Source organism: Electrona antarctica (assembly GCF_951216825.1).
Source record: "Electrona antarctica genome assembly, chromosome: 18".
Classification (NCBI taxonomy): Eukaryota; Metazoa; Chordata; class Actinopteri; order Myctophiformes; family Myctophidae; genus Electrona; species Electrona antarctica.
In genome coordinates this window covers 35,213,549-35,237,843 of record NC_136799.1, presented here as the reverse complement: position 1 = coordinate 35,237,843, position 24,295 = coordinate 35,213,549, and the positions used below count along the sequence as shown (strand labels likewise).

Below are 24,295 nucleotides of genomic sequence, written 5' to 3'. Positions count from 1 at the left end.
GCTCTAATTAACCAATACATCATTATTTTGCTATGATTCCATGCTTTCATAGAAAGAAAAAAAAAACCCACAATGACACATTCTAATAAAAGTATAGTCACATTTTGCCTTTCAATAATTGAAAGGCAACACAACAGACTACACTAGAGTGACATACATTAGGATATTTGCTATTGTGATATGGCAAGTGTTATATAAAAATATAAAGATCGGATCGGGAAAGATCGGTATGTCTCAAAATCAAATGATCGGAATCGGATCGGGAGCAAAAAAACGTGATTGGGACATCCCTAGTTTATAGTATATATTAACTATATATGTCAGATGTTTCAATAACTTGATTGGGGTCTGCCTATAGCGCAGTAGTTGACGGTGGAGAGCCTGGGCGCCAAACAGAACAGTCAAGCATAAGTTGCACTCTCTGCTCGTGCACAAGTAGGTCATTCGCAGGTTGGCAGCTCGACAGAGTGCATTTCTAGTTTTAGGTTTGTTTTGAACCTTTATTTCTTTTGGTATGTGGTTTTAGTATAATTTATGTTATGTTGAGACTGTAGGTCGCATTTACTATGAAATCGTGCATTTCCCGTTGGTTTGTTGGTCACGCCTCCATATATGGTCATGCCTCGTGACATCATGTGACATCATCAGGGATCTCCATATATGGGCATATAGTCCCTTGAACGTCTCAGAAGTACTCGTACTTGGTGCAGTACTTGGTGAGGTACTGGATCATGGCATGGTGGCTTGTGACCGGCCTAATGTCCATGTTGGCGCGCCAGCACAGGAAGCATCTGTCTTAATCGCGTAGTTATTCATCAGCGGATCATTTCGCGCTGGGACATAGACGACATCGCCAGAGGCCCTTCCCCATATATGGGAATGTCAATATATGGCCATACTGTGACAGTATCATGATAACCAGTGTGGTTGCCACGACGCGAGTCACACTTGCAAATGAACCAAGTTGGTACAACACATCGATTACCATATGTGGAGCTGACTATCATCACCTGGATCTCCATATATGAAGATCACGACACTGACCTCATCAAACTCTGGATTAGCCATACATGGTTTGACATACTAGATCTGCATATATGGAGCCGGCCAGCAACTCTACATCTGACCTCACTGACGGGATGCACACGCAGATTAGGCTACACCAATGGACCGACATTGGTGACATGCGGAAACAACGGTCGGACATGCGGTCGAACATGCGCTGCTCCGTGCTTGCGGTTAGGTTAGGGTTTGAGGTAGGTTGTCGGTCTAATGACAGTCGGACCAATAGTGTGTGTAAACTAAAGCCTGTACCCCTCACTGACACCATGTTAATAGTTTAACTCCTGCTTCTCAACTGTGCCCTATTAAGAAGCTCTGTTGTTTCAGCGGTAAGTTTCATGTCAGTCTCATGGCAGTATCGTGGTTCTTCAGTTCTTGCACAGGAGACATGGGTTCAAAAACTGGGGTAGAATAGGAAAGTTACATAGTGCAGCTTTAACCAATTCCCTGGTGTTTGATATTCATGTTTGTAGAAGATGTTTGTAGTAGTGGAATTTGGCTGGTACTGTAAATATCCTTTTTCCCCCTAGATGGTAGAGATGGTGTGTCTTCATGTCATCAGTCTGATGGAGGCCCTGCAGGAGTGCAACTCAACCATATTTGTTAAGGTTAGCCGCTTCCCCAAACATATTATACAGTGTATGTATAATATATGTACAGTATTTCTACGTAGAATATCTCACAACATTGTCGCTATAACAAGCAACACAATCTCACCCATACTGCCTCTTCCCATTAGCTCATCCCTATGTGGCTGCCCATGATTCAGTCTAACCTAAAGGTAAGTTAAATACCTGATTTACAGTATGCTTGGTTGAGCACCATGTCATTCACCGAAAATATCGGATCTACAAGCTCACCTCTTCAGACTCCACCATGGCCCGTAGCACTTGCCCTAGCCTATCCCCTTAGATAGCACATTATGTAGACTTAGATAGTATTTTAAACAGACTTATAGCTTGTTACGTAGACAGCTCTAGAATTGCACTTTATGTAGTCATAGCACTTTATAGTACACATGTATAATATATTATATAGTATAGTATGTATAGTTAACATAGATACTCCACTGTTACGTTCTTAGTTTACGCATGATTCATGATAACTACTTTTTATATATGTGATGTATGCCATGCTTTTGTTATTGCTTAATGTAAGTCGCTCTGGATTAAGAGCGTCTGCTAAATGCCTAAATTGTAAATTGTAAATTGTACAAGCTCACAACGTGTTGCATGGGTCATCAATTTGTCCATACACGGACAAATGTGCCTGTGGCAAAGACTTGGTCTTGTCTGTGGCAAGTTTTTGATTTTCTGTTTTATTATTCTTCAGAATATGTATGACACTGATTTACTAGGACACTATGTATGGCACATTAGGAGTCCACTAGTACTAGTGGTTCTCAAACCTTTTATTTATTTCCAAGGACCCCCATAACTCTGAGAGTGTACAAATGGAACTCACACTCTCAGAGTTACAGACCTGTTGTAGTCATTCAGTCATTTCAGTGCTAGGTCTTTATGTGTTTCTGGTAATACTCATTTTGTATGTCTGTGGCAAAAATTGATTTTTTTACAAAAATGTCCACCACAAGCCAACATGGCGATGGTGTTTGAGATGTCTCGTTTGGAGCTTGTAGATCGGTTATTTTTGATACGCGACACACACACACACACACACACACACACACACACACACACACACACACACACACGCACGCACACGCAACTAAGAAGAATACACATTATACACATTATATAAAGTATTTCATGGGTCGACCTACAGTATATCCATTTTCTTTAATGGATGTTTCAGCATCTGTCTGCAGGGCTGCAGCTGCGTCTCCAGGCCATCCAGAACAGGGTGAACCACCAGTGGCTGCAGGGTCAGGCTCCGGGGGCTGCGCCGTTCGCCCTGCGCAAATGGCTGCAGTGCACCCAGTTCAAGATGGCCCAGGTGGAGATCCAGTCCTCCGAGGCCGCCTCGCAGTTCTACCCAATGTGACCCTGTGTACTCCGGCGATGGGTCACCTCGGGGGAGTGTCTCCAGAGTGGAGTGTGGAGGTCCTCAGGGCCAGCGTCCATCTGCTGTCGCTGACACGTTCAACGTAAAGGACTGCAGTGTACTCTTTATAAATGAACACTTGCTGTTTTGCGAGTTACTGGACTGAATCATCTCCAGCCTTTAAGATGAAAAGTAGTATACCGTATCTATGTACAGGGCAGAATAGTCATTTAAAAAAGTGCTACTATTTGAACTGACTGTAAAACACTTTGGTACGCTTTTGGGGAGACAGTCATATCATGTGCCTAACTGTTGTATTCAACGGATATGAGAATTTAGTAGATGATTGTGAGAATACCTTTATACAATTACAATACCTGTGTTAGTATTAGCAAGAGTCTGGAAGCAGATGTTAAAAACCTAAACATGCTCAGTTTTTAACATCTATTCTTTTTCAGTTGCTTTGTTGCAAACTGGATAGTAAAAGTGAAAATCTTTCAACATGTTTGCTTTGGACAACTTTTATTTGTGCCTCTCAAGCTTCCAAAGGTATACACCAACTCAAACGTTACATTTGACATTGGCCACACAGATGCCAAACTGATGTGAAAAAGAGCCCTGTGTGCCGTCCTGCAGACGGCAGCAGGCCAATGAGTCTAAAGCCACTGTTTGTATTTTCCTGGAGTAGAAACAGAACCTCAGGCGTTTCCTGACAAATGACTCGGCAGGTATTATGGAGCTGCTGTCTAAGATCCCTGTCAGGTACTGTCAGTCAGATTGCCTCTCGCCATCAGGGCTTAGATCGATCAGGGGCCCAATCAGAGTTGCAGTGGCAGCATTGTAACTCGATAAGGCGGAGCCAGACAAAAGAGGTAAACAAGACCATCTCGGCTGCACCCAGGCACCCCCCCCCCCCCCCCGCACAAGTACAGAGTAGCGAGCATATCCTCTTAGTTGGCAGCCCTGAAACAGATCGGCCCGTGTATATACCGAAGCAAACACAATTACCTTTTGGACCTAATGTGGTTTGTTGTGATTAAGCATTGTTGTGAGATCTAAATGCATTACAACAGGGCCCTTGTCTGGGAATAACAGATGACATGACAGTAGGGCTACAAAAGCTGAATAGCACTTTAATCTTAGTTTTTCCACCTTTAACTCTCTGAGGATTTCATTATCAGGCTTCATGATTCATCATTAATCAGACAGTTTAAATATATTTTGTGTGAGTGAAATAAGGGGGATTTGATTTTGCCTTGTTTCAAAATGTCATGTCACACATTTTCAATCCATTGGACATTCTGGATATGGAACCTGTTAGCAGTATGTGTCAAATGAGTCACCACACTGGCATAAAATTATGTCTAATTAGATTACACAAAGTCATGTAGTAAACACACATGCGCACACGCACACACACACACACACACACACACACACACACACACCGATGCTAACCCCTACAGTAGTTCGCTGAATTAGGCTGCAGATCGAGCCCCTTTGTAACAACAACCTCTTGTCTTGGTTCATCAAAGAATGCCTCTCCTGTTCTGCACCTGTGTGTTTGTGTGCATTGTCATTGTGTGCGCGCGTGCACTTCCGCACATGTACTTATGTACGTGTGTGTGTGTGTGTGTGTGTGTGTGTGTGTGTGTGTGTGTGTGTGAAATCAGTGCCAGGGCTGCATCTGTCAGCCACCGCCACCGTTGTGGTCGTTTGAACTCACAGGCCGTTCTAAAGAACCTCTCTCATTAGCAGAAGCTTATGTAATCAGCGTCCCACAGGTATACAGCACTTTCCCCGCCCCAGCCGGGCTGCTTGCTTGGCTCTTGGAGGACCATATGGGAGCACTGACCTGATGAGCAGGCAGCTGGAGATACTGAGGGTAATTAACGCTGGGCAGAGAGGGTGTGAGTGGGTCCTCAAAGATTGTGAAGGTCAGCTTTAAAAGGAGCGAGTGTGCGATCTCATCACACACACACAAAAACACACACTACGGTAGCATAACGTACAGTTGGAGGCCATCGATATTGTCCTTTTCTTTTTGCTGAGGTTTGCGTGATCTGCGCAAAAGGACAGTTAACCCATTTTGGGCGGGAACCCCTTTTGGTGTTTTAAACATTATGTTATAATTTAGCTATTGAAAAATAGCAGATCTACAAGCTCATAGCGCGCCACCGAGTGGCGCGCTACGAGCTTGTAGATCTGCTATTTTAGAAAAATCGTGAAAATATTTATTTCAGAAAACTGGAGGATTTAGAAGGATTTTTACAAATTTTGAGGTCAGGCCTAAATGGGTCAAATGATAAGGGACAATATCGGTGGCACCCAACTGTAGCACCCAGTGCATGGACAGGTGATATGAATTAGCTGATTAAAGAGCGAGGTTGAAAGCAGTGGTCTCACACAGAGCAGCAGTTCAGCCTGGGAAGGAAACGGTACCACAACTGCCTGCATTTGCAAAGATTAAAACTGAAATGTATAGAGTTTCCAATACATGGATTTGGAGAATTATTTTCTCTTTTGCTCAACAGAAGAACCCTCATACAGTAAAGCTGAGCGGAGACAGTGAAGATCCCTGGCCGTCCCACTCAGCCCTGTCACATTGGTTTATTACAGTCAAATCCACAGCGCCGTGGCTGGACAATGCATGAATGTTTAAATTGCTCAGAATGTCCATTGGCATTACCATCAAGTGGCACATCTAAAGCAGGGAAGGCACAGCACTGTATAGTCTCTCATTCACATTATAATTCATTCACATTCCTCTCTGGTGCTTCTCTACTCTCTCTACATGACTTAGCTTGTACAATATCTCTCCACCTCCCTGGTTTCACGTTGTTAACAAAATGTGTGATGCACAAACTGATGGAGAAATGAGTAGCTTTATGTCAAATATTAAAATCTGAGGATAGAAATTATTCCTTTGAAACACAGTAGCTGCATATAATTCACTTTAAAATACAGATTTTTGCCAAAATGCCAGTTAATCATTTTTATACCAATTTGAGTTTTAGCTGCCGAATATAATCACTCGCACACCAGTCGTGATGTTTGTGACATTTGATATTGATTGAGCCCAGAGCTAGCGCAATATGTGACCCATAAGTTGTATTGTTTGCATCATTAAGCCCCATAGAGTGGAGTGTGTTTCATAATTGCACTTCATTAAACCATTTAGACCTGAGGACGATTCTACAAAATGTCTTCTAAATCCTGACAGTTTTCTGAAAAACCTATATTTCTATGTCAGTGGTGCTCAAACTTGTCCATGTCATGGACCCCTAGAATTATCTGTATTTGGCCGCCGACCCCCATCTGAAAATAATATGTTGTTAGCAGGGACCCCCTAGAAGCAAAGATTTGAGTTAAAACCGTTCGCTCTGAAAGAATATTCAAAGATTTGTGCCACATTTTCACGATTTTTCAAAAAATAGCAGTTCGAGTGCCGCGCTATGAGCTTGTAGATCTGCTATTTTTCAATAGCTAAGGTATAACATAATGCTTAAAACACCAAAAGGCGTTCCCGTCCAGAATGGGTTAAAGATGCACTGTGTGAGACAGACGGGGAGCATGTTTTCTGTTATGGGGGCCCAGGGGACATGGCCAGCACCGCTCTGCCCGAGACACGCACACAATAACAACACAGAACAGTGAAGAAGACCGGATGGTTACAGGCTAAATATAACATCACTTTCATCACCCTCAGCACACATGCACAGGTTTGTCTGGCATCGAACAACAAAAGCATGTATTTTTATCTGCATTGCCTTTCAACACAATAAACTGTAGGCCTGTCACTCTGTACACTTTTATTTACAACTGAAAAAGTCAGCAATGAAATCAACCTATGCACATTTACCTATCTGTTTGGTATAATGCATAAATTGTGCATTGACTATTGATTGCCATATATACATTAATGGCTTGCTCCATCAACATGACAACATTGATATAATTCTAACATGTAGCACATTGTTTATTTTCTACTATGTATAAACGGATCGTTCTGTTATGCTGTACATGTAATTAACAGTCCAGAAGGCAGATTTTTAAATATCAATATTTACATTCATGCATCCATCTTTTATCTCATATGGGTACATAGTAGGGTATACTGTTTGCTAATACCTGTGCATGTTTCAATGCAACTGTGTTTCCAAAATGTAACAGTTTAGCCTATGTCTATATACTATACATACAGACAGCCATAGAGTACAGCCCATTCTCACACATAACAGTCATCTGATTCTGCACGCATGCACAAACACAGACAGACAGGCAGACATAGAAATACACACATGCACACATGCGTGCGCACACACACATGCGTGCACACACATACACACACGCACGCGCACACACACACACACACACACTCACACATACAAACACGTACAGCTGATACACAGATTCGATGTCAAAAAAGCAGCGTAGCATTGAGTGATGCTCCAATTCAGCTCAGATTCAATTAGAGGGGTGTGGAGGATCTCTGTGACAGCACTGAGTCACACGCATCCCCACTGAGGCCATCCTCTGTGCAACCTGATCTCTGGCTATTGGCTAAGCCTCCTGTCTCTCACCAGTCACAAGGTCAGCGGTCAGCCCTGGGCTCAATGTCCCTCTATACTGGTGATGGGCTAAGAACTTGTAGACGGATAGGAGAATGAAGATTGTCAAATCCAGACAAGAACATGGTTGAAGGCATCCAGATGAACCCTAGAACCCAGGCCTCTGAAATGACGAGATAATAGGGACTAATTCAGACGGCTTAAATTTTTCTCTGCAACGTTTTAATGCTTAATTGATGCTTTGTTGTACACCAGTGTCGTGTCGTGCCACACGTAGAAAGCAGATCTACAGCAGATTTACAAGCCAACAAAGGCAGCGCACAACGCTTCACATCCATGATGCGTTATGAGCTTGTAGATCAGCTGTTTCCAGCACACAACACCGGCATACGATGAAGCATAAATCAAGCATTAAAATAGTTTCATCTCGCAAATCTTTGGTCTGAACTAGGCTCAACAAAAGAAACCGCACAAGCACATCTAGTGTTTTTGGGAGCTTGTGCTAAAAATTACACAAGGGAAAAAACAAATGGGGGAAGGAGTTCTGCTGCAGACGGCAGTATGGAAATAAGGTTTGGAAAACACACATTCACATAGAAGCACATCACAGAAATGCCCTGACTTGTTTTAGTGAAGTCTCAGGGAAGCAGAGAAAGGCATATCAAACAGCCAGAGACAAAACAAGTGACACCAAAACTCTTTGCAGAGCAAGCGCGTTTTCTGCACCAGTGTCTCAACAAACTGACAGCGGGCTTAAAGCATTGGAGCATCACAAATGAATTATATGGTTTATGAATAATTCACTTAAAAAAACAAGCTATCAAGAAATAAAATGAATCAGTCAAGATATGAACAACTAAAGGGACAGCATTTGTTTTTTTTGTTTTTTGTAAGTAAAAAAATAAAATTCATAGATAAGTAAATAAATAGATGGATGGATGAATATATATTACATTGAGCCTAAGTCCTCAATTTCAGTGCTGGGATGTAAAATAAACATGACATGACATCATTATACTGATGTTCATCCTGTTATTTATGTTTTTGTAAATTGCATAGTCAGATGAGAAAATTCCACATCCCAAACCCAGGACCAGCAGAATAACTGTGCCCCTTTCTGAACCTCCACAAATGTAAAACAAAACTGTGTGAGAAATATTTAAAAAAGAAAAGATAAAAAAGAAGAAGAAAACAAATGTTGCATTCTCCATAAAAACTGCATGCACATTATTTATTGTGTGTGGTGGTCTGTTATCTAGCTAGCACACAAATGGGACCGCTGTATTGTCTGTTGTTCCATTGCAGTGTGCGAGGTCTGGGTCTGCAGTAAACTGGCAAACAGTCCCACTCCAGCAAGCAGCCAACCAGCCTGTCAGCAACACTTGCTGTTACAGAAAGCATAATGTTCAGCCTGCTGTGCCACTTCTGACACCACAGGGGGGTTTGTTGCTCTTTCTATCCGTTCACACATATTTCTCTTTCTCTCTCTCTCTCTCTCTCTCTGACTTCAGCTTTTCTTTTCATTCTCTTTCTCTCTCGTTCTCGAGCTGGATGTAGGTCTTCAAGTCCAGGCAATGCACAGAGAGACGAGGGAACGAGCAGTGTATGCGCTTAGGAAACCTCTGGTAAACCCCCATTTGCATTCTGGTGAGAGGGAATTGTTTGTATTAGGGGTAAGGAGGTGATGTCACTTCCAGCGTCTGTCAGCTGACAGTCTATACCACAGTGTTGTTGGTGCCTATGGTCTTCTTGTTGCGGATGCTCATAGCGTACTCCCCACGACTGGTTCCGTTCTCTTCTTTCCGCAGTGGTTTCCTATGGACAAACATTTTTTCACATAAGCGAGAGGAAGACATTACTGACACAAGCAATTGTGTGTTGTATTCTTCCCCAGTTAAAAGCTGTGTCATTAAACAGAGTTTCTAGCCCGTTAACCTTTAGGCTGATTCGATTCCCCTAGCTGCTCTGTGTGGATGCGCTGGTCTCAGCCATCCCGTCTAATCAGCTCAACGTTAAAAGGTCACTTTGCTCTTAGATCCATGAAGGGAGACGGGAGGGATGGATACATTGCAACACGGGGGACATGGCAATTAAATAGACGGTCGCTAGATACAATTCCCCCCCACTAAGTGATGTGTGTACACTGTGCGCAACTCCAATTTGGCTTGTAAATTCCGTCAATACATAACCTCATGTGAAATTCCCTGTAATACTTTCCTACTTTCCTTTCTGAGAGTTCTTTCTAATGAAAAAAATAGTCACAACACATGATCCTCTTGCCTGTCATTGGTCTGTGAAGAGCCAGCATCATTCAATGCTACCCTTTTTATGCACCCCTCAGTGCTTTTGCGGTTATTATATTTGTCCAGTGTACTGTGGCTTCTGCGCCGACCCCCTCAGCTGCTCTCCCCTGCTCGGGCTTATGTAACTCAGAGACAGATCTGAATACAGTTAGTACAGTTATTGTCCCACTCAACACTGTACAGTGCCCTCGCTGGTACAGAGGACCCTTAAGCTACATCTTAGCTCAGTGTCTCCTGCCCTCTACTCTGAAAGCTACGGTTGGCCAGTCTGACTTGACGGACAGTCATTCTCAGTCCAGTTGGACACAAGCGTCTTCCCCTCAGAGGGGAGCTAACGCCCCTACTGTAAGTATTTACCCATTTAACTACAGTTCCCAACCTTTAATCGTTTAGAGCCTCTCTTGTTACATCAGACACACGCTGATGATGTAAAAAGGCCCCCCTACACACACACACGCACACACGCACGCACGCGTGCGTGCACACGCATGCGTGCGCGTGCGATTCTCAGACATGGTTAAACACTTATACGCTATACGCTTCATTGCACATCAAATAGTGAAAGTAGCTACTTAGATTAGACCAGACTTTTTCCTAGACCTGCTATTTTCTGCAAATATTCGTCTATTGTCACCAAATGTTCACATATAATGACATGCCCAGAATAGGGATGCTATTTTCAATTACAAAAATATTGTGTTATTACAGTTTAAAATGTTTGACTACCTCAAGCCCTGCCCCGCCAATGGGGGCCTGGACGGGAGCGTACCTATGTTCCCCAGGTTCTATGTTCCCCACCATGCAAAAAAGGTTCTTTGTTCCCCACTTAGAATAAACCTAAACCAGAAACCTAACCTATAGTAATTTTAGTAATTCTAGTAAGACTAAAAGTATTAGTCTTAGTGTTACTTTTAGTAGCAAATTCTGATTTAAGCTCAGTCTTTGAACAATCCATTGAACTGTAGGCCTGCCTAGGCTACTTAAACTATCTAATTAACACTGGCATAAAATACACTAAAACATAATTGCTCAGACTCTTCAACAAAGATGGCAAAAACAAACATTCTTTGTTCTGTACTTATACATACAATTGTATAGTACAAAACACTGAAGTCCTTAAACCAGAAACCTAACGCTAACCCTAAACCCTAGGTAAGTGGGGAACATAGAACCTGGGGAACATAGAACCTGGGGAACATAGAACCTGGGGAACATAGAGATGACCCCGCCCGGACCCCGGTTTTGAATCACTGAACGAAGGACTATAATCAGTTTGGTACAACAAAAATGTGATAAAAGCATTAAGAACAATTTCAGCTTTCAGTTATGCAACACAGTTATGACCCACATAGTATAAAATAATACATCTTTGTAACTTTTCACTGTAATACTGAACTGAAGACTACAGTAATTCATGCATTCTCTCTCCCCTCTCTGTCTGTCTGTCTGTCTGTCTGTCTGCATCTTTGGTCTGATTCCTATTGACAATGATGGATGACAAGTAACGGCCTGCATGATGCATATGAATAACTGTGCCCCAGAATGACTGACAGGTATCCCAGCTTAGTCATCGCCATCACTCACACAAAAGTCATGTAGCTGCCTCTTCTACAGGGATAAGAGTTTGACTTAATAGCGCTATAGTAAGGCTGTAAACAAAATGTGAGGCAGTAAATAAGACTTCCTATGGGAGTCCTTCATCTGGTGGTTGACGACGAAGGCCACCCAGGACATGCATACATTTGCTCTGTCCCAGTGGGACCAGGGGAAGCCTGGGAAAGGAAACTGCCCAGCCTTGGAGTGGAAACACATCCTCCTGCTGCAGGGAAGATGATTGGTTGATATGGGCTGCAGCAGGGGGAGTTGGGATATACCAGGGTTTTCTCTAAGGGACAGCGCTGTCTTGTTTAGAGCAAGGCTGGGAATTCTCCTCTGAGAGAAGAAGTGGTACGTGCTAACAAGATAGATATTCAACGCGGTATAGTAGCTCTCCCTCAATAACAGTTAGAAATATATATATTTCTGATAGAAGCTGAAGCTGTGCTTCTCCGGTGTCCTCAGTATCACAGATAAGCACTGTTGTTTCCCCAAGGATTTCTTTGTAGAAGGGATACCAAGGACCTGTGGTCAGATGGTGCCATAGGACCTGTGTGAAAGGTTATGTAACCTATTACACAGGTCAGATAATATTGTATTGTATATGTTGCTGTATACAGTATCATCTTTCCACTCTGAGATAGACTGAGTTTGTTTTTACTTGCAGTTAAAAATGTGGAAGGCCTGGGTGGAATTGAATTAACATTTTCTACATTAAGCACAAATCAGCCTGGGGAGTGAAGTACAGAGAGGGTGAAAAACGTTTGCTGCTAATGCAGCAGCAAACCAATCAGCACAGCTAAAGTTCCACTACATGCTGAACTAGCACCATGATTTTCTTAATTACTTAACTAGTTAAACCCTTACATAGTTGACTCTTGTCCCCATGGTGTCACGCCCTGCTCCTCTGCCTTTGTATTTGCACCGTGACTATATGGCTCCAAACCCTGAACTATTATGGCATGGCCATTTTCTGTTTCTTGTTCTGTAATGCCTTGGATGTTGAGAAAGGAAGTGTTGCCTTTGTACACTGGTTACAGTCATTGTTAGGTTTTGGATTTATTCTGTGTTTTAAGTATGTTCTGTATTTTGGTTACTTTTTACTCTGTTGTGTTTTTGGTTGTCTTATTTTGTAGTATTGTTCTGTGCCTTCCTGCCCCCTCTTGTTGGTGTTTCCTGTTCTGTCTTACCTACCTGATTATTGTATCCTAGTCACCTGTGTTTTGTTCGCCTGTTAGCCTATCCTGTGTTTGATTGTATTTTGAGTTCACCTGTGTCCTGTTACCCCTGTCTATTTAAGCCCTTTGTTTGCAGTGTGTCCTTGTTGGTCCATAGACCTCTGTCAAGTGAGTGTATGTGGTTTTTGCTGTGCCTTTGTTTTGCCCTATCTTGGTCTAGTGAAATAAACACTTTGAATATAGTCCGCTTTGCATCCTGTTGCCTGCTTTTGGGTCCTCCCGTAATGCATTCCTGACACATGGGGTCTATACTGGGCCCACCTTTTGTCCCTCTACAATAAATATACTGTATCTTCACCAATGCATTTCCCCAAATGTTCACCCAGAACATGGGCCCCTACGGTTCATTAGTTAACTTAACGTGATGTGATTTTACAGCTTACCGATGCTGCCTGACTTGAAATACATTGCTGAATAGTCTGTAAGATTCTAATTTCTAAGCCAATTGTTGCTTTGAAAAAAAAGCGTTTGCATTGGATTTAAATGCCTCCTTAGGAACCCTAGGACTTTCCACTTTTTGTGTGGCAACTTAAATATGTCAAACGGGAAGAAACTTGTCCACCAAACACAATTTGTTGTGTATGATTTGGCAGAATGTATTGCTGAGGAGACACTGCAATTTATCTGGGTGCAAAAGACCCAAAACGAATCTAATGGCTGATAGCAACAAAGAAGAGTTATGCCAGCGACACACCATCAGGGAATACCCGATTTTTTGTGTGTGAACTATGGGTAATAAAGAAATGATTCTCCAGCTCATATTATCCAATCTTTGGCAGTAGCATCATGATCACCCGTTACTTCGATAAACTATGTTATTTATTTCAGTACCTGACCATCCACCTTAAACCCTTTTAACAAAACTATTTAGTTAAATTGTTACAAAGGTTTATATTTGTTACGGTCATATTCAGCCCTGACTAATGACTTGCCTTTTATGTAGGACTATAGTATAGGCTAATGTATAGGCCCTAATATCTTCTGGAAGGAAAATGGACAGTGAAACAACTCTGCCCTTCACATAAACTCAGCAACAAAAGTTCGGAAACTTAACTTTGGTCCATTATTCCTCCACTTTAATAATACCAATTGGTATTGTATTTTATATAATTTGAATCGTTGATTAGTCACCGTTACAACCAGGTATAGCTTGTAAGGCTCAGGCGTTCATGGAATGAGCAACACAGTTAAACATGTGGGTAGCGCCTCCAAACCATTTGCCAAAATGGCAAGTGGTTGGTTGAGTTGCTTAGTGGATTGAATGATTGCACTCTCACACAGTAATAAGGAAAAAACAACAACACGTATTGGTAATTTTTACACTTTATTAATTTTACACTCAGTGTTTGGGAACTCATTAGGCTCTGGAAGATCCATACACAGTCACAACTAGACACATTTTGCTGTGGGATGGCATCCCATTCCTCAACCAGGATTTGTTGCAAGTCAGCCAACGTGGTTCTGTTTGTCACTCTAGCACGTACAGCATGCCTAAGCTGATCCCACAAGTGTTCAATTGGGTTGAGGTCTGGACTCACGGCAGACCATTCCATCCTCTCCACTCACAAATTCTGGAGGTACATGGCTCTGTGGGGCCGAGCGTTGTCATCCTGGAGGATGGCCTTAGGTCCCAGATTCTGAAGATATGGGATCGCCACTGGCTCCAGAATCTCATCCCGATATCTCACTGCATTGAGATTGCCTTCAAGTTCTGTGAGAGAGATACTGCCCCATACCAAGATGTTGTGGCTGCATATGGATCTTCCAGACGCTACTGAGTTCCCTAACAGTGAGTGTAAAATTAATAAAGTGTAAAAATGGCCAATGTGTGTTGTTTTGACCTTATTACTGTGAGAGTGCAATAATCCAATCCACTAAGCAACTCAAAGCAAGGGTGAATATTACCAACCACTTGCTCATCCCACGGACGCCCAATCCTTACAAGCTATACCTCGTTGTAAAGGTGACTAATCAACGATTAGGCAATTTAATAGTATACCACAGATTTGAGTATCTTCTTTCAAGAGTATTTCAAACATATAAGTTTAGTAGCCAAGCAAACACCATTAGTGTCAGGAAATAGGTGTAATTTCAGATCTTCAAACGGTATCAAAGGTGTACGTATAATTTTCCCTGTCCAGACTAAAACGCAAGCCTAGAATTTAAAAACTAAAATGGGGCCAGCAATGTATTTGAGTTTTAGGGGGACACTAGGCTAAAATGTAGCAACGGTTATGCATTTGGAAACTAAAAGGTATTTGTGTGGATGTAGCCTTGATGTTTTGATAGCATGGCTGTATTTCCATACATGCTATTGACACGACTCCCACTGTCACCATTCTTACTAACCTTACTTGACCTTTTAAATTTAACTGACGATTATTTGGCCTATAGTAGTATAGTAGTTAAACGCTTCCCTGAAGTAAATCCTGAGAACGAGTCGACAGAAGCCAAGTGGCCGATCATAAAGATGCACTGCCAATCAAATTTGATGCTTCAAATTAGAGGATACTGGACACCTTGCTGATGTTTTGAATCCACTCTGAGGGCGGGTCACAAAATGGAGCACTTACTCAAGTTACAGTAAATTAGTTTTAAAATAATGACACCGCAATATGCGGGCCGCCAACTCTGTGGGTAAGGCGTCCCACTCCACTTAATGTATTGAAGTGAAAACAGGCGTGGCATTCTGAGTCTGTCTGCTCAACAGATCCAATAATGTAGGTTGATTGCTGATGTTGCTCTGGGCCAACACACAGGGCAGACCATTTGGGCCTCACACCGACCTCTACCCAGGCTGTCAATAATAGATGCCATGCTGTTGACACATGGCAGGTGGCTACACAACACTTCACAGGTTAGATGAATATTTTATATCAAAGCTGTGCGTGTGCGATCACAGCACACATTCCCGTTTGAAGTTTTGGGAATGAATTGTGATGAAATTGGGTTAAGCTGTTTACAATTACTCCAACCATCTGGATATTAGAGTAGGCCTAACATACTTCGGGTTCAAAGAAAAGTATTACCCACAAAAACAGACTGTGAAACGCCCTGACACTGCTTACCTGCTTTGAAAGTGCTGGCTTGATAATTGATGGAGATAAGAATAGAGTAATAATAATATATTGCCAAATATTGGATTATAAACCACTTTGCTTCACAAAGACATTATGCTGTCTTTTCGTGTTACTGAATTGTCTTGACATATTGTAGTTGGACAGGTCCAGTTGTGATATATCTCTCCTCTGACAGATCCCAGAGCAGCCGGTCCATGATTGAGTAAAAGCATCTAGTTTCATTAATCAAGTTGCACTATGTTTGTTTAGGCTTCGTGGACGGCCTGCATCCTGGCCGGCATCCTGCCTATCATGTCTTTTGATTTTGACAGGACAGCAACACTGAAACACAGCATGTGTCTGAATCCTCTTTATGCTAGCCCCTTAGATAGCACATTATGTAGACTTAGATAGTATTTTAAACAGACTTATAGCTTGTTACGTAGACAGCTCTAGAATTGTACTTTATGTAGTCATAGCACTTTATAGTACACATGTATAATATATTATATAGTATAGTATGTATAGTTAACATAGATACTCCACTGTTACGTTCTTAGTTTACGCATGATTCATGATAACTACTTTTTATATATGTGATGTATGCCATGCTTTTGTTATTGCTTAATGTAAATCGCTCTGGATTAAGAGCGTCTGCTAAATGCCTAAATTGTAAATTGTAAATTATATATACTGTATTACCGGCTTCCATAGTGTCTGGATTCCACTCAATAGAATTGTATGGAACGTTTCTTTTTTGTTTTGTTTTTGTTTAGTCTTTTACAAACCCATTTCCTCTGACGGATGACTGGAAGACAAAGATTAGAAAATATAGCAAAAGGCCTGCAGGACTAGGGGGCCTACAGAGCAAGCTCTTATAGTGTCTCTGCTGCGCAGGGCTTGGCAATTGGCCAACTGATTTTCATTGGGAAAGCCCTGAGCAGTGAGGGTCTGGAAGAGCTATATATAACTGCCTCTGTTTTCTAGCTGACAAACCCTCTCGTACATTGTTATTGACTAGGACACCCAATTACCGCCTTTCCCTGCTTTGGTAGACAACATTTTTATCTGTCTTATACCCTCTCTTCCGCTCAGGATGGATGGATGATTAGGGCATCCGTGACACATTCCAATCAATTTTTATGCTCCACATTTTTTTCTGGGGCTGGTTTCCTATTGGCTGCAGACTAATGAATGTCTAATGAGGCCAGTCTGACTGGACCTGTGCATTTTCCCCTACTCATTCTGAGAGGAAGGCAGTTTGGTGTGGCAGTCTGCAGTCACAGTGCAGTCACAGTGCTCACAGAGCAGTTTGGTGTGGCAGTCTGCAGTCACAGTGCTCACAGAGCTTCAGTTTGGTGTGGCAGTCTGCAGTCACAGTGCTCACAGAGAGGTGCAGTTTGGTGTGGCAGTCTGCAGTCACAGTGCTCACAGAGCTTCAGTTTGGTGTGGCAGTCTGCAGTCACAGTGCTCACAGTGTGGCAGTCTGCAGTCACAGTGCTCACAGTGTGGCAGTCTGCAGTCACAGTGCTCACAGAGCTGTGTGGCAGTCTGCAGTCACAGTGCTCACAGAGCTTCAGTTTGGTGTGGCAGTCTGCAGTCACAGTGCTCACAGAGCTTCAGGACACGACCCGCTTGCATGTATAAAAGATGTGGCCTGCGACTGAATGACTGCGCAAATTAATTCATAAATAATGACTTGGGTTTGGGGCTACAGCAGCCCGTATTGCAACAACACTTCCTTACCGCTGCTGCATTAAAAAAGGTGCCCCTTGGCTACGGAGGGGGCTGGAGAATTGCCATAATGAATTCCTGAGCCAACCACCCATTACTTCCGCTGCTTGACTTTGCCTATTTGTTGTTTAAGGAAAAGAGAAACAGAATTCTACCGAGGCCAGGCTGGCCAGACACATCTAGCGTGCTCTCTTCACACACAATTTCATAAATAACATTATTTCCTAAATTGTACATGCACATCTATGGTTATTCTCATATGGGCTGCTTGGGACACTTGTTTATTCTATGTCTTATACAGTGTGTAAATAATATGCCAAGATGATGAATATGTGTGAGTGTGTATGCATCTGTGTGTTGATGGTGGTGAGGTGGGGTGTGGGGTGTAGAAAAGTGTGCTCATATTTTCTCCATGCCAGTCCGTGCATATACATTGCTTTTAGACAGATGTGTGTGCAAACTGTGCATGTGCTAAATGTCTGTGAACAGCTACGTGTGTGTCGGAATTTATGTGTGATACAGTGCTGGCTGAATGTCAGATAGGGAATTGGGTCTTGGTTCTGCTGCAGGCTAAAACCTCAGCCAGCTTTTTCTCTAATAAGCCAAACCAAATAGGGGCAAATAGCTAGCGTTGCATTGACAGGGCCATGGGATTCCTTTGGTAGTGGATCTTTCCCCCACTTTCACATGACATCATCCTGTTGCCATTCAAAAACATATTAGGACAATTAAGCAATTTTAAATGGCCAATGCTGAGAGATTTTATTTTGGCATCTTGGATGCTATACACTCCTATTTATTTGATTTTAACAAATAATACATAATACAACTCAGTGCCTCATCCTCACTTACCACGGAAACCCAGTTCCATTACCTAACCTTTGACCTTAGTGTGACCCAGCAGGGTTACGTTACGACAGGGGTCACGGTATCCTTATGTGACGTTCTCAGGTAAGTGGATTCAGTCTCAAATGAGTAACCTTGGATAAGATGGCAAGGACAGCATGCCATGCATACTTGCTTTTTTCACATTTTAGAACGGGAAAAGAAGACTACGGTAACTTACATTCAACCATCCCTATTTTGGGCATGTCATGAGCTTGCACAATACCATTGCATGACGGAGTACAACTAGGGATACTGCTGCATCAATAGGTTAGAGGGAATCATAGAAACAGGGAAACAGAATGCTCATCGAACCTCTTGATGGCCTTGTAGCAGATGATGATGGCTGACAGGAGGAAGACAGCTGAAGCACAGCCCACCGTTCCTAGCACTATTATCTCCATCCCCATCCACCAGGGCCTCAACAAGGGCACAGTGGGATCTACCACTGAGAGAGAGAGAGAGAGAGAGAGAGAGAGAGAGAGAGAGAGAGAGAGAGACAGAGAGAGAGAGAGAGTAATTAAAGTGCAGGGAGACATGGGTGTAGAGAGTATAGAAAGTGGATCGAAGAGAAAACGGTTAATGGACAAAGTCAGACCACATTGCTAGACACCAATATTACCTGTGTCCATTGCTTTTGAATCTACATGTAAAATATATATTATATCTGTCGTCATACTTCTCAACCACTTAAACACTATAAGTCCCCCTGGGGTCTATACTAGCCCCCATAATTCTTTACCCTCTAGTCTACACCACATTTCTTCATTGGAAATAGCCACGCTACAAACTGACAATGCGTCACTGACTGCAGCACATTGTGAGCTTGTAGATCAGCTATTTTTGAGGGGTGCAACCACTCCTATAGACAGCTATGTGTGTGACTGGATCTGTCCCTGTGTCCGAGCACGATGTGTGTGGCTGGGTCTGTCCCTGTGTCCCTGTGTCCCTGTGTCCGAGCACGGAAATAGCGTTATAGCGTTTGTTCACCACCAAGTGTCACTGTTGCACAGCCTAACACACAGACACAGACACACACAGGCCAGGGAGGAGGGCTTGTACAGTACAGTACAGTACAGTACAGTACAGTACAGTACAGTACAGTACAGTACAGTACAGTACAGTACAGTACCACTCACTTCAGACGGGTCTGATTTTTTGCTGAATGAAGGGACGCTAGAGTTCAAGTGGTTAAGACAATTCACTCACAGCGTGATGAAGATCCCCCCAACCTGTATTTAATAGCTCAAAGGCGCTATGTATGCATTGATTCATTGTACTGTAACTGTCCATAACAGAGCATAAATCGTTTCCAAGCCTGCTCTCACAAAATGATAGGGAAGCATCAGTGTCTCCTCGCCTGTTGTGTAGAACTTGGGCTCAATGTTCAGAGATATCTAAGCCGACACTATGAATCATTTAAGGTCCTGTCAGCCTTTCTTACACCACCACTAGTCTCCTGGTCCATGCCACACCTCCTGCGCTTTCACACTTGTCACACTGTCAAATCCTCAGTATTCATTTCACACTTTACACTGTCAAATCCTCAGTATTCATTTCACACCTTACTGTGAACCATGTACATCTTCATGTGCACCCGCACCTTACTGTGCTTGCAATGGAGTTGCGGAACTTTCCTTGCTGTTGCTCTCCCTGCTGTTTGTCTCGCATTATCACTTAAAATATTGTGTGTACAATCTGTCTGTCTTTCTGTATAACCTTGTCTGTGGCTCTCTGCTCCCTCCTTCTCTATCACACACACTGTGAGAGTACCCAGTAAAACCCAGTAAAATGTTCTAGTTTGACCTTAAAACAAACGTTTGCAGTGCTGCTGTGTTATGAATGGGATATGTTTTACACCATGGCAACAAATCACCCCTTAGTAAAAAAAAATAGCTTCCAACACGGCAGATTTCTACTGAGAAAATGACATGGCATGGCTCCCTCCTGCACAGCACAGCACAGCACGTCATAAGTCACTATGAATATAAAAGCTCCTCTCAGGCAAACTTCCGTTTAATCCTGCGTTTTGTCAACGGCTGTAGGATTTAATTCAGTCAGTGGTAAGGATCTCCTTCATTGTGATAAAGCTCACTCCTTTGAAGGGACACAGTGAAATCCAGAGTGTTCATTTAACTCTGGGTGTGTAATAATGGACCCGTGTGGGTCGTTTTTTCCACTGTCACAGTTCAATTAACACTGCAGATTTTACTGTGGACTTGTGAACCATTTTTAGCACGTACAGTAGACTCTTACTTAACGGTGCCAGTTCCTCTCTTTTTCTTTTTCAAACTTTTTGCGGATAGACACGGTCTCAGTCATTGTCCCAGTTTTTATGCCTGTTCTGCATATTTATTGCCTAATTATAGTTTAAAGCGAAATGTAACCATTGTAGAGAATGGAATAGTGCTAATAAATTTTGCTCATTGCAAATACTTTCTTCAAAGCCTTTAAAACAGCCAACTACTGAGTCTTCTTAACCATAATTGGACATTCAAAGCCCATGTTAGAGGACAGTCAGGTGGTCCTGGCAGTATTTAGGCAGTGACCTTGACAACGATCACAAAGAGGTCCGTAACTGTCCATTCTGCTCTTTGCAAACACTTTCTTCAACGCCTTAAAAAACTGGCACCGTTAAGTAAGAGTCTACTGTACGTGCTAAAAATGGTTCACAAGTCCACAGTAAAATCTGCAGTGTTAATTGAACTGTGACACAGTGGAAAAAACGACCCACACGGGTCCATTATTACACACCCAGAGTTAAATGAGAGGAACAGCCAACTACTGAGTCTTCTTAACCATAACTGGGCATTCAAAGCCCACATTAGATAGGACAGTCAGGTGGTCCTGGCAGTATTTATGCAATCACAAAGAGGTCCGTAACTGCCCATTCATAGGTGGATCACATGGTGAGTCATGCTTCATTTATACTCTGTCGTACAAAGGGGTCGTGCGCCAAAAATAGCGGATCTAAAAGCTCACGACGCAGTGCATTGTGAGCTTATACACCGGCTATTTTTGACGTGCGACACTATCATACGACTAAGTATAAATCAGGCTTCAGGGGGAAGAGGAGGCCCATCTACACTGACCAGACAGGGGGGAGAAAAACCAAGTGAATAAAACCTTTCCCTCCGCTGTCTGTTGAGACTTTGATGATGAACTACACCCTCTCCTGTGTGAGTGATGCCAAAGAGTCAAAGTAATAACTTGCAGCGGCTGCATCATCAGCAATGCCTGTCCAATATATCAGAGCAATGCTCATTAAGGTGCTCATGGGTATATACAAATCATATCAGCTTTCAGAGAGATTTAATGGATTAGACAAACTGTCAATGGATAGACCATCTATCGACTGGGTTGAAGAAAAGAGTGTATAGATAGAGGGACAAATGTGCTGCAGCCCGCAACAGGCACCCTTCACATACACATGCATCACACAGCACACACACACACACACACACACACACACACACACACACACACACACACACACACACACACACACACACACACACACACACACACACACACACACACACACACACACACACACACACACACACACACACACACACACACCCCACCCCCCGTGCGCCCCCGGCTCGACTTCAAAACAGAACTGGCACTACTCGGCTGGTTCATTAGCCCCTTATCTGTATCAAACTAAAGCTAATTTAATTAAGTCATCTGTGTTTTAATCAGGGGTCCTCCGGGGGAAACCCTCTCCACTGAACCACTGAGCCTGACAGCCCAGCAGACATGGATTTCACAGGCAGCTGGGTACTCCCCAAGGTCAGGCCCGGCATAAATTAGTCCCGTGTTCAGCTGTCAACATCCTCTATCTAACACACAGATGCCACTGAGCATACACACATAACCACGCACGCACGCACGCACGCACGCACGCACACACACACACACACACACACACACACACACACACACACACACACACACACACACACACACACACACACACACACACACACACACACACACACACACACACACACACACACACTTTATAGATTGTGTGAATCTTGATGTTAAATTCTGCTGTAGATTAGGTCCGAAATATGGAACCCAACATTGTGTTTCCTTGGAACTGGCTAATTGATGCTACTGCATGCACCTGCGTTTGGCTGGGAAACACTCGCAGGTGAGAGTGAGACAGACAGGCCGCGTGAGAAAGCACTTGGACCCACGGTACTTGGAGCAGAGAACTTACCTGTGGTCCCAAGTAGCCGTGGTGGAGGAGGGGGGGGAGGCGGGGGAGGAAGGGGAGGGTAGCTTCTACAGTGGCATGCCAGCTGGCACTGTTCACTAACTTTCTCCGCCACAGTCCGTGAGCATGACCTCTGGAGTTCACCCTTTACGTGGAGAGAGAGAGAGAAAGAGAGAAAGAGGAGAGGGTGGAAAAAAAGAGACCTTCAATGCATACTGAAAAATAACATTGGTGCAATAGCCCACATCATAAATGCAGGTTGGTCATCGTCACTGCTCACGCACCTTTATCTCAGGTACTATGTGAAAATATGTAGATATTTTTGTTTCTTGTTTGATCTCCTTTCTCACTTGCCCTCCCCTCCCCCCTCCGCTCTTCTTCTTCTTCCCTTTCTTTTGGAAATAACGACACGATGGGACCTATCACCATAATGCACGAAAACAAAATTCATCCACTTTTTTACCTTGTAAACCTGTGATGTGACAATAAAGCTGGTTCTGATTCTGTGTGCTGCAGTCAACAACATCCTAGTTTCATGTGGAGGCTAGTGGATATCCCTTCACTATCTATTCCCTGCATTGTTGCTGCCACAGCAGCTTTTAGTGTTTAGACATGCACAGAATGGTATCATCATCATGTCTATGGCTGCAACCCTCTTCCTGTGAGAAACCACCCACCAACAGAGTGGGCAGCAGGCTGCCCTGAGGAGTGTGCGTGGGTGGACTTGGAAACTCAAGCAGATCACATTACACATGAACCCTGGCAGCACTGCGTGTGTGTGAACAACGGTTGTAGGCAGCAGCGTGGGGCAGAGGTTAGACTACTCATCCCTAACATATGCAGGGGTGCAGAGGCCTGGATCATGGTGGGATAACAGGATATTGTTATCATGGAAACGAAAACAGCTCTACTCCATATTCTCACAGCAAATTGAATTGGCTGTGTTTATGTCGTGGTGTGTGAGCTAGCACATGAGTATGCATAGCTATTATTCACATGGTGTGTTGTCATTATTAGTGCACATGACTGCACAGTGCACACAGATTATGAAGCAACAAGACATTGCATGTAATAAGTATACAAAAACATGAAATGAAGTCTAGTTGTAATCGTTCACCTGCTTATCTAATTAGTCCAACAACTCCAGATACACCTGTGTAACATCTTCTCATGCGTAAAATGACTTAAGTGGCGCGCCTAAACATGCTCCTTACCTGGCATGAGAGTAAAAACAGTGATAGAAGGCTATGACCGAAGAAAAAAGGCCAGAAACTTAAAGTAAATGGCATTAGGTCTTGGACCAGCATTCCTCTTGCGCTGTTCTCGAAGACACTAGGCAGCCTTTCGAACAAATGAATGCAGTACACATAAGATTGGACTGTTTTGGAAATAACCATCCACCCTATCCAATTCAGCGGCGATATCTGTGACAGGCGTCTCCAGAAATAGTTTATGCCACAGTCATTTTGCTCTTGAAATCCCGTTGTCGGTAGCATAGGACAAGCAACACAATACCTGCAAATCTCGATAATTCATATCTCTAAAGTAGTTTGTTTTTATTGGCACTCAAATAGCGACCCGATTCACGCCTCTTGGTCAGCCGCTATACTCCGTG

At 43.1% G+C, this 24,295-nt stretch overlaps 2 protein-coding genes across 2 annotated transcripts in view; one reads left to right on the top strand and one right to left on the bottom strand.

Annotated features, from left to right (window-relative positions):
• The window catches only part of unc79 (unc-79 homolog, NALCN channel complex subunit), a gene marked incomplete at its 5' end in the record, with an annotated part of 65,873 nt that extends 62,376 nt beyond the window's left edge, over positions 1 to 3,497 (top strand). The window contains 3 exons of the mRNA XM_079527264.1: positions 1,593 to 1,670; positions 1,802 to 1,843; positions 2,878 to 3,497. Of these exons, the coding sequence (XP_079383390.1) occupies positions 1,593 to 1,670; positions 1,802 to 1,843; positions 2,878 to 3,066 (309 nt within the window). The 3' untranslated portion in view covers positions 3,067 to 3,497. The remainder of the gene's footprint in view (positions 1 to 1,592; positions 1,671 to 1,801; positions 1,844 to 2,877) is intronic.
• A 5,632-nt stretch (positions 3,498 to 9,129) lies between these two features.
• prima1 (proline rich membrane anchor 1) lies at positions 9,130 to 24,176 on the bottom strand (the record flags this gene model as incomplete). The annotated part of the gene is made up of 4 exons (XM_079527610.1): positions 9,130 to 9,452; positions 18,768 to 18,900; positions 22,684 to 22,825; positions 23,895 to 24,176. 4 exons carry the CDS (start codon positions 24,174 to 24,176, stop codon positions 9,353 to 9,355), a joined length of 657 nt encoding a protein of 218 aa, XP_079383736.1. The 3' UTR covers positions 9,130 to 9,352.
• Between the last annotated feature and the right edge of the window lie 119 nt (positions 24,177 to 24,295).